We start from the raw sequence: 11,433 nt of genomic DNA on the forward strand, positions 1-11,433 counted from the left end.
ACCAAGTGCAAACGAAGGGTATATTGATCAATTTCTGATAGTTCAGGGGTATTTTTGATCCTTTTCCGTTATTTCAATTAGGAAAAATTACGTGGCTGGTTTGGTTTTTGTTTTAAGAATTAGAAGCTATAGGAAACCTTGGACCAGTTTTTGTTATATTTTATGGCATGTTTAGTTTAGTTTAGTAAAATAAACATCTAAAAAAAATCTGTTTAAGAAAGGAAAATATACATGCAATTGTGTCCATTAATGACAACCATAAGCAAAGCATTAGTATTTAAATTTCTTACCCTAAAGTCAATTGTTGAGAAAGTTCTTTCTTTAAGCATTTAAGATGTGGTTTATACTGTTTTATTCGAATGTTTGCTGGTCCAAACTTGAAAGAATTAGTCACCAATTTACATTTTAACTAGGGAATTTGTCTGCGCTTCGCGCGGTCATTAAGAAATTTTAAAAAAAATCTAACTAAAAATTTTGTCTTCGATCAATGTTGCATTTCTCTATTCGTTTTATTCTTTTTGTCAAGAGTTTTTGTGTTGCTCTTATTCCCCCCACCCCCCCCCCCCCCCCCCCTCCCCCTCCTATTCTTATCCTTTTTTACTTAGCTAGCTACTTTCATATTCTTTTTCTTTGTTACTGTCCTTTTTGGAAGCTGTGTTGTTTTTAGCTATGTAAAATTCTTTGTTGATAAAGAAATTCTCTAAATACACAGAAAATATAAATAGTACAACAACAACAACAACCCAGTGAAATCCCACAACGTGGGGTCTGGAGAGTAGAGTGTACGCAGACCTTACTCCTACCAAGGTAGGACGGCTGTTTCCGAAAGACCATCGGCTCAATAAAAAGCATAAAAAGAGGTCAGATAAGGCTAAGAGATTCAAAGCGATATGGAAATGCAAATAACGAAAGCGACACAGATAAAATAGGATAATCAAAGCACAGGAAATAACAGATAATAGCAGAAATCAGAGCACAAGAAATTATACTGCAATAATGCGACTACTAATAAGGAAGGATAACGAGACTATCTACTAGCCTTCTACCCGAATCTGGGTCCTCCAAACCCTCTTATCTAAGGTCATGTCCTCGATAAGCTGTAACTGCGCCATGTCGTGTCTAATTACCTCTCCCCAATACTTCTTCGGCTTACCCCTACCTCGTCTAAAACCATCCATGGCCAACCTCTCACACCTCCGTACTGGGGCATATGTGTCTCTCCTCTTCACATGCCCAAACCATCTCAATCTCGCTTCCCGCATTTTGTCTTCCACCGAGGCCACTCCCACCTTGTCCCGAATATCCTCATTTCTAATCCTGTCACTCCTGGTGTGGCCACACATCCATCTCAACATTCTCATATCGGCAACTTTCAACTTTTGAATGTGAGAGATCTTAACTAGCCAATACTCCACCTCATACAACATAGTCGGTCTAACCACCACTTTGTAGAACTTGCCCTTAAGTTGTGGTGGTACCTTCTTGTCACATGGCACTCCGGAAGCGAACCTCCATTTCATCCACCCTGTCCCAATACGATGTGTGACATCATCGTCAATCTCCCCGCTGCCTTGCATAATAGACCCAAGATACTTGAAACTACTTTTCTTCTGGATGGTCTGGGTACCAAGCCTCACTTCCAAGCCAGCCTCTTTAGGTGCTTCACTAAACTTGCACTCTAAGTACTCTGTCTTGGTCCTACTCAACTTAAACGCTTTAGACTCCAGAGTATGTCTCCAACCCTCCAGCTTAGCGTTAACTCCGCTACGAGTCTCAACGATCAGGACTATGTCATCCGCGAAAAGCATACACCATGGCACCTCATCTTGAACTTGCCGCGTCAATCCATCCATTACCAAGGCAAATAAAAACGGATTAAGAGTTGATCCTTGATGCAACCCCATCACAATTGGAAAGTGCTCTGAGTCTCCTCCTACTGTTCTTACCCTGGTTTTGGCTCCCTCATACATGTCCTTGATTACTCTCATGTACACCACAGTACACCTTTAGCCTCCAAGCATCTCCATAGGATCTCTCTTGGAACTTTGTCGTAAGCCTTTTTCTAGGTCGATGAATACCATGTGTAAGTCCCTCTTCCTCTCCCTATACTGCTCCACCAGTCTCCTCACAAGATGGATGGCTTCTGTAGTTGAGCGTCCCGGCATGAAACAACGAAACAGGGAGTGAAACAAAATTATGAATAAAGTCTTAACATTATTTATAAAATCATAATAAACAAACAATGGAATTTTTCAAATGGTAGAATATCATATTTATATATAACCATCTAACAAAATTTCACAATATTGCAAAAAACTTGAATTCAAAAAGATAATTTAGTTTACTGTTTCTCACTTTATACATCTATCATTAATAAATTACTCGTTTTTCTCGGTGTTGCAGCAACTTTGTTTTGATCGAGCAAAATCTCAAATAAATATACAATATATAATCCTTTTTTTTTACTCATCAACTTTGGTTTGATCTACTGTAATATGAGCAAAATATCATATAAATATACAATATATAATCCTTTTTTAGCTCATCAATTTTGGTTTGATCTAGTGTAATGTCAGATAATTATACAATATGTTGCTATATTCAAACGTCAAACGAAATAAATGAGAATTTCAAAATTACGTGAAGCTATTTAAATGAAATAGGGTAAATAAGAGAGATTATCGTTTGCACCAAAAAAAAAATCACTCACCTATGCAATTATTGTTGGTTTAGCAACGCTTGAAGAGTTTGAACTACAATGGTTTAATTTTCAAGGTTGAAAGAATTGTAAACATATATACCTGCAAAAAAGAATTCCGAATGATGTGAAGAGTAGTTATAAAATATCTGGCCAGAATAATTGAAAAAAAAGAAGTTGAAGAAAATATTCACACATATATAAAAAGAAAGTTAAATTCAGAACAAAGACAATAATCACATAGGAAAGAGATATTTGAAGAAACTTAAAAGACTTAAGTCCAAAAAGAAGACAATATATGTAATCAAATATTCATGTAATTCGGAAACAAACTGTCTTGCCAATCTTTAAAACTCACAAACATTTTTCAAGTCTGTAGTACAATTTCTCAATTACAACAATTACCGGTCCAAAGTACTTTCTAATCCACCAACACAAGCTGAAAGCATCTCCTAAAATAATCTTAAATTGGGAAGACATTTAGAGAGAACAATTCAAATTTTCACAGCACAAAAAATGCACAAATACATATATCTATAGTTAGATGGTAAGGGGAAGTTAAAACTGATAATTGGGGAATATGAAAATGGTGGAAAACGTAAGTTCTTGGGGATGAAATTTTACTGCTAACTTATTATTGCTTGGATTTCAGGTAATTAAAATATTTACACGCATTAATGTACATTAATTGTAGGGGAAAGGGTTACCATTCTTTGCCTTTCCCTGTGCTTTTAGCCATTTGGAGTTCTTGACTCTTCAAATTCCTCGTAAACGGCAACAATATTATATCTTTGTGTCAAGAAGAAGCAATTATTAAGTTAATAAACCAGCAATAAACTTCATTGTCTTCAGTTTTCTTTATAAATGGTTAAGGAAGAGTAATGTGTAATTAATGTAGCACATAAAATAAATGAATAAGAAAGAGAAAAATAGGAAAAAATGATGAAAAAATCCAAAAAAGGAGAAAAAAGATAAACAGGAATGGTGACGAGAGGTGTCACGTCAACTTATCTATGCTTAGCTTATATTATATAGATTATCACGTCTTAATTGGCGGAGCTAAGAATTCAAAAAAAAAAAAAAAAAATCTAATCCTAAGTGATTCAACAATTTATATATGTAAAAGAAATAAATTGACTCTCTCCCTCTCTCTCAATTTAGGGTCAATATAGTCAATAAAATGATTAAAATGAGCACATTTTTATTTCTTAAAAGTTTGACTTTAGATAAACATTTCTTGTCAACAAAATTAATGAGAAAATTATTTAAATAGTTTGGGTGACTTTTTAATTGAAATGTCAATAGTTGAGTGAATTTGGGGTTAGAAAACAGAGTCTTTCCGAGTAAACTACCTTAGTTGAGTGATCTGATATATTATCTCAACATGATTTCAAAATTAATAGGAGTATAAGAAACAGACTCCACCATGCGGCTGTGCCTCTTATCTGCCTCATATTTGGTACTGCTTAATGTCTGCTCTCAATTGGTAACTTTTAGTTAGAGGAGCCATTCAGACACGAAACCAATATTCAAAATCTTACAACTGGAACGCTGGATCAACAAAAATTAAACACAAAATAAAAAGGACATACAGCCAGCATTAGGCGATGTTTTAAGATTTAAACCTTAATTAGCAAGTGCACAATAACATGAGATGGGGTTCTTTGAGGGATAGAGCCTGTTTTAGGTCTCTCTCTGCCAATAACCCGCATATATTAATAGCTGCTGTCTTACTAGTAAGTATACAGAAAGCCAAAATGGCTCCTGTCTACTCTTCTTTTACGTGATCCCTTTAGCCAGGTAGTAGCCCGGCCAGTGGCTAAATAAGTGCAATACACTTGTGATTAGAGTTGGCCGAATGAGTGTGCAAGGTAAGCCAGCGATCCAACCAGTGGGGCGTTAATGTAAGTGGCTGGCTCCGATTGCTCATAATCTGACCGCTGGTCTGGAAAGTTGTCATGCTGATCTGGTCCACCAACCACCGCTCCCATCAGAATATTTGGGTTTGGATTCTGGGAATTGTACATGCTGAACCCAGACGAGCATTGTATCTTTGTAGGGTGCACCAGCATCGATGGCAAAGACGATCCCCGATGGTGGATCCTCTCTGGATACCTAGCCCCATACCCCACCATATACGACATTTTTAATGGATTATCTCCTAACAAATAGTCGACCTGCATGTTGTGCAGCAACAACAAAAACACGTACACATCAAAAAGTGTAGTTCATTGTAGTCGTCTACTATAATAGTCCTCCCAAATCCACATACGGAATTGATTAATACTCTAGTAATTTATTCACCTACCTGCTTTTTGGCAAGATTTCGTAGCATTTTTGGCGTGACAAGGACGCCACCACAATTGACAACCATGTGAGCGGATGTCAAGTACTTGGCATAGGTTACCAGTAGGAAAGAGGTGGACGTCACATACTGCATATTGCTGTCACTCATCGTGAACAGTAGCCCTCCTGTTAAAAAAAATCAAAGCTAAAATTAATTACATTAAACCTACCAGCATACCTCTTTGAACTAGAACCAAAGGCGAATAATTAAGAAAACACGAACTTGAGAACAACCTGGAGTATATTGTGCTTGAGACATAGGTGTACCCGGGATGACGGAGCAAATGTAGTCGTCTGCGTGACTTTTGTAATCATGGAGAGATTGGAGCTTTTGAACAAGAAATGCCTGAAGATAAGAAGAAAGAATTCCCAATATGAGTGATGACTGACGCAGAAAGTAAACAGTTGTCGCTATTCAAGAGAAACAACAGAGTTATAATTTGAACCTTGGAAAGAAGAATCCTTGCTCCAACATGCTTGTTGTCCCAACAAAATGTTTTATCACCCTGGTCGGCCTCAAGAATTTGCCCGTTTCTTTGGATATAATTTAGGTAAAAAGGGTTCTTCGTCGCTCGATGCAACCAAGCAGCACCCCATAACAGCTCATCCTTCATTTATTAATAGGAAGAACATCCAAAAATATTACTACTACTTACTCCTCTAATTAAAAACAGAGACTTATTTTACAGCTCAATAATGCTTTGAAGAAATCAACTTAAACTGTTATATATCGCGGAAAATTTGTCTTTTTTCTTTAAGAGAGAAACCTGGTATCCAGAATAGGAGCAATAAAAGGGGCACACAATGTTCTTCAATCCATCGCTATAGGAACCTCTGTACTTATCTGCAAATTCGAACACCTGCAGACCAACATAAGTGAACAAAAAGTAAAGCTTTGCTTTTGATTTAAACTATTAGCTGCAGAATAAATGGTGAGGGTTTCTGTTTAGTAGTTATTAGCTCAATTGTAACACAGAGCTAAGCAATCAATACCCTGATGGCCCTCCTCGCAAGGAGTTTGGAGTAAGTGGGATTGCTTTTTCTGAAGACTAAAGAAGCAGCAGCAAGAGCTGCAGCAGTCTCTGCAACAACTTCAGTCCCTGGAGTATTTTTGTCAATCTTGAACACACTTCTTGGGGTGTCCATATCCTCAGGTCTTTCCCAGCAAGCGTGGTCACTTCCTGCTTCGCCCACCTATAGTCAACGTTTTAAAGGTTAAGAGACCAAAACTTTATTTATTGACTTATGAAATGAATGGAAAAAAACCTGAACATATATGGTGTCTGGATAGGCAGTGGTCTTGAGTAGATAGTCTGTAGCCCAGCGAATGGCTTGTCTTGCATTCTGCAGCTCTCCTTTCATCAGTCCACCAAACTCAATCACACTCCATGATAGCATGGTGGTGGTGAATGCCATTGGGAACCCAAACTTCACATTGTCCCCTGCGTCATAATATCCCCCAACCAAATCAACCTGCATTTCACCCGAAAACCATGTCAAGTTTGAAATAGGAGTGAGGGTTGCAAGAAATACTCAGTACACATACATGCACGGCAGAGCCATCTGAAAGAGCAGAGTCTCTACGCCAAGTCAGTCTCTGGTTAGGAGGAAGCTTGCCTGACCTCTGACCCTCAAAGAAAAGAATGGATTTGGTGAGAGCATCTCTGTAATTGTGAGAGGAAAAGTGACGATGACGGCCATGCTGGGCACTGCAAAGAAGCACAGAGGTAGTGAAACATAGGAGAACAAGTAAAGCAGCTAGGGCTAGTTTGGTAGAAGAAAGATAAAAGAAAGCCATTTGGACTATGCTCACTGAGAGTATGCACTACACTCTGCCCAACTAACCAACAGGCAAGGCTGCACATACAGCAAACAAATATCCCCTGTATTTATAAAGGCAAAACAGAAAACTTGGCTACCTCTTGCAATCATATTTAGCCCCAATGCAACTCCAATTAGTACTCCCTTCCGTCCCAAAAAGTTTGTCCTCATTTTCTTTTTAGTTTGTTCCAAAAAGATTGTTCCCTTTCTATATTTAAAAACAATTTAACTTTATGAGATGATTTACAGCCACACAAATATCTAAGGCTTGTTTTGGACCACACATTTTAAAAGTCTTCCTTTATTTCTTAAACTTTGTTTCAAGTCAAAAGAGGATAATCTTTTTGGAACGGAGGGAGTAGCATTTAGCAGCAGTACTAACTACTTTTGGCTTCATTTAACTAATGCTATATTTTTAATCTCCCGCTCACATAAACTTGGTCTTCATCTTCTTTCAGAGTTAAATTCTGAAGGTATTTCTAAAACTAGATAGTACTAATGATCAGGTGTTAATATTAATTTCAAAGTTTATATGTAAAGGTTGATATATAGAGCAATGAAATCTAACCATTCAAAATCAAGTACTAGCATCCAGTATTAATAGTTTCTAAGTATATTATTGCTATGGATAGTATGACAGCACATTTAAGTTTAGCAAACCAAAATTGTGCTATATAACAACAGTACTATTATAATTTCCTCATGCTTTGGCACAGCATTTTCTCCGAGATCAATTTTATTCTAACCCTTTTATTATCATAAAATTGTGTCCAATTTAATTTTAAAAATCAAGAAGCTTCAACCCACGTATAAACAAAGGAAAACTAAATGGGACTCGAGATCGCTCTTATCACAAACTTTTAAATCCTCCTGTATGATAATACAAAGTGAATTTTTGTTGAAGGGTCTCTCCGAAGTTGCATTTACATGCCTGTTTATTCAGATTAAGGTGTAGCTTTGCTTCTTGGAGCCCGTTTGGATTGGCTTACAGCTTAAAGCTGTTTGCAGCTTATAAGCTGAAAAAAATAAGTTGGGGTAGTCCAACTTATTTTTTTTGGCTTATAAGCTGTTTTCAGCTTATAAGCTGCTTTAGATAAACTAAGTCAAATGGGTTCAATTATTTTTTTGAGCTTATTTTAAGCATAAAATGACTTTAAGCTGGCCAGCCAAACACTCAAAAAAGCTGAAAACAGCTTATAAGCCAACTTATAAGCCAATCCAAACGGGCTCTTGGTAACGCCGAGTCATTTATTGCCTGTGAACCTTTAGAGTACTGCAAAATTAGCCAGTTTGATTTCACGGGATCACATTGTCAAGGAGTATTCATTTACAATGAGACGTTAGGTTAGCTGTAGTGCCGAGAATGACTTGTCACATGCCATGGACAATTTTAGCCACTTTTAGCTGGAAGCCTATTCAACTTTTTACCAAAATAGGTAGGGCTAGCCCCTGCAAGCTGCAGTTACTTTGAAGCATATGTGGTAAACGATGCCAATTTCAGCTTCTAGTTTATGATGGTACCCTTTTTCATTCAATTGGCAAAGATATGATGAAATCTTACCTATAGGCTCTATCGAATCACTGATTGGATTTACTGATGAACTAGAAGGGTTCATACATCATTTTCTGTACTTGTACCTGCTCAACAGTAATCGTTGTATTCTAATTCAAATGAGGCTGGCGTGTTGAAGTTGGTATTATGTTAATCAAATGTCACTTCATTTGAGTAAGTTTAACATATTTTTGTCCTGTCTCCCTTCTATACACGAGGAAAAAGCCAGTACTTGGATTCCGGTAATTGGATATTGGCTTCTACTGCCTATTTTATGCAGAAGACTTGAAAGTTGCAAATTTTTACCAATACCTATTGGTATGGGGATGAAGTGAAGTTATCCATTCCCATTTAGTCGGAATAACTTGGAACTTTTGTGTCGGAATAAAGCAGAGGAATATGAGGATGGTGTGGTGTTTGAGTCTCGAGTACAGTGAAGAAGTCAAGAAAGGGGTCAAAAAAGGCCCATGCATGCCTCAGATGCTGATGCACTTGAACCAAGAAGCTGTGTATCATATCGATCTGGGACAGACTCCATTGCACAATCTACCAATAGCTCCCCATCATTTTTTCTCTCGACTAATGTCATTTTGATACTACATATGTCTAGAAATTATAGAGGTAGAAGCAAGAAACAAGTGAATTTTCTTCACGTACCCTCCCATTTCCTGCTGTTGGCTATTCTCCAGAAAAAAAACAATGTCCCTTCCCTTACCGTTGGAGACATTAAAGAAAAGGCATCCTTTTTCCTACATTATATTGCTTGTTAAATTAAGTGGAATATGTCAACATACATAATAGTATTGCATAAGAATTCTCCACTGACTCAATAACAAATTTTAACTTCTCGTAAGATGTCTAGTTTTGGTAGCGCTACGTTTTGTGTGTGTATATTTTAAAGTGGGAAAAGTGTTGAAGAGTCCGTGCACATTCAACGAGGAGAGCGGTCAAGACCTACTGACAGGAAAAAGCAACTAAGAATGAAAAGAAGGCTCTGGATTGGAAGAGAACTGAGAAGTGCCAGTAATAATAAATGCTAAAACCTCATCCTTATTTCCTGGATAGAAGTGATATTTTAGTATCACAACTTTACAACTAGGACAAACAAGTTCAGAAAAATCCAAATTCTAGTTAGCAGAAAAGGCTGAAGCCATGGTCCAGACCTGAATTATGAATCAGGTTTATCATATCGCCATGTTCTCTCTGACCTCTTTCCACATGCAAGAAGCACATGTATCTATTCTATATTAAAAGTCTACTTTATCCAAAAAAGAGCTTCATATTTCCTGCAAACTTTTCTGAGTTCTAAAATTATGATGAGATAGGAATGCGCACCTCAAGAGTCATGAGACAATTAAATTTCGACAGTGTTGTGGACAGAGCCCCATTGTTCATTTTAATTTCTGCAAGGTGCCATTACGATTTCGGGAAGAGGATTAAAGAAACAAGAATGGTAGCTGAGGGAAGGGAAGATAATACATTTTTTTGCGTGGATTGGCCTTCTTTTGGGGTGGTCTATATTTGTCCCTCAAATGGTGTATTTAATTTTTGCCCTTCGCCTAATATTCGCAGGTGGGTTTAAACTCCAGCTCACTAAAAAAAAGAAAAAAAAGTTTCGTAAAGAAGAGGTTTGAATTAACAAGGCAGAATTCTGCCTTCAAAATTCTACCTTAAGCATAGTTTGCAGGCAAACTCTGCCCGATCAGGGATAATTTGCTTGCAAACTCTGCCTTAAGGTAGAGTTTTGCAGGCAAACTATGTCCGATGGGGCAGAGTTTATAGGCAACCTCTGCCTAGTGATTTTTTTTTTTAATTTACGCCTGAGTAGGAATTGGAACCCGGAACTCTGAGCTTTTAGGCAAAGAACAAAAATTAAATACTTTTATTTTGATAAGCAAAAATTAAAGACTACCCCAAAATAAGTACATTACTGCGAGTTGCCCGAAGATATACTGATTTTCAATCGGCCAGTGCCACTACTAAAGAGGCACGGGCTTGTGCTGCTCCATGTAGGACTCATCATTTATTCCAACCTCTACCATTCGTAATTATCTTTTTTGTAATTAATAATGAATGGCGTACAATGTCAATAACATAACTTCGTTTAATAAATCAATTATTTGTAGTTATAGGTAACTAGTGAATATTAAATTATTATTTTTTACAAATATAAAATTAGGTTTAGTGGAAGAATCAAGAAAACTACAACAAAATTATCATAGAATAAAGGCATAGATCCTCATTTGCTTCAATCAAAGAAATGAAATCTATATATAAATATATAAATTAGGGACATGGTGCCGGTGACGTGGCGCTCTCCTAAACCAGGATTGTTATTTATCTTTTTTTTAATCATTTTTTGGGCATTTTTCACTTATTTTCCTGTTAGTATTGTTTTTTTTAATCTTTTTAAAAGACCCGAACAAATTCTTTCAGTTACAAGTTACAACTTAATCCATGTGTTTTCAAAGAGACTCCTCGACTACTTTTATTCATGCGGTCATTAAGTGTGAACCCCAAAAGCCATTTCATTCTGATTCCTAACTATTCTTTGTTTCAATTCAAGCCCACTAGAGATTCAAGAGAATTGATTTCCTTGCTTCTATCAAAGGAAGCCCTTCTGTGAAACTTTTATACTTCAAGGTTCTCTACTCTTTTTTTTCAAATATCTTCTGCTATTTAATACTAGCAATTCTATGGTTTGAGAATAGTAAAAGTTGACTATTCTGATTTTTATTTTTATTTTTGATACAGAGGAAGTACAAAATTAATAGACGCTAGGCAATGAGAATGATTGACAATTTTTGACGCAAGCCATGAAAAGGGATAGAATTAACACAAGACTCCTTAACCACTATGAGTACTCATGGAGTGCTCGTTGTTGCGTTTTCTGCCACTTTGAATATAAACGGCCTTACTTAATATTACCCCGAATTTAGGTAATTAATTGAATTTGTAAGTGAGGTACAGGATATGTGGATGAACTTTAATCTATTTTGGGTTTATAGGAAATAAT

The 11,433-nt window shown here is 36.8% G+C and overlaps 1 protein-coding gene across 2 annotated transcripts; it reads right to left on the reverse strand.

The window, feature by feature from the left end:
* Positions 1–4,207: 4,207 nt before the first annotated feature.
* LOC132608721 (endoglucanase 17-like) lies at positions 4,208–9,906 on the reverse strand. Of its 2 annotated transcripts, XM_060322465.1 has the most exons (9): positions 9,753–9,906; positions 6,591–6,753; positions 6,311–6,517; positions 6,038–6,238; positions 5,812–5,904; positions 5,491–5,652; positions 5,279–5,390; positions 5,007–5,170; positions 4,208–4,875 (listed from the first exon to the last, which is right to left on the reverse strand). In XM_060322465.1, the coding sequence occupies exons 3-9, from the start codon at positions 6,458–6,460 to the stop codon at positions 4,543–4,545; spliced, it is 1,215 nt and encodes a 404-aa protein (XP_060178448.1). In that variant the 5' UTR covers positions 6,461–6,517; positions 6,591–6,753; positions 9,753–9,906; the 3' UTR covers positions 4,208–4,542. The 2 variants fall into 2 exon arrangements, with proteins under 2 accessions (XP_060178448.1, XP_060178444.1); XM_060322461.1 differs by lacking the exon at positions 9,753–9,906 and having other exon boundaries at positions 6,591–6,916.
* Positions 9,907–11,433: the final 1,527 nt, after the last annotated feature.

The sequence above is a fragment of the Lycium barbarum genome, chromosome 1 (assembly GCF_019175385.1).
Source record: "Lycium barbarum isolate Lr01 chromosome 1, ASM1917538v2, whole genome shotgun sequence".
NCBI classification, from domain to species: domain Eukaryota; kingdom Viridiplantae; phylum Streptophyta; class Magnoliopsida; order Solanales; family Solanaceae; genus Lycium; species Lycium barbarum.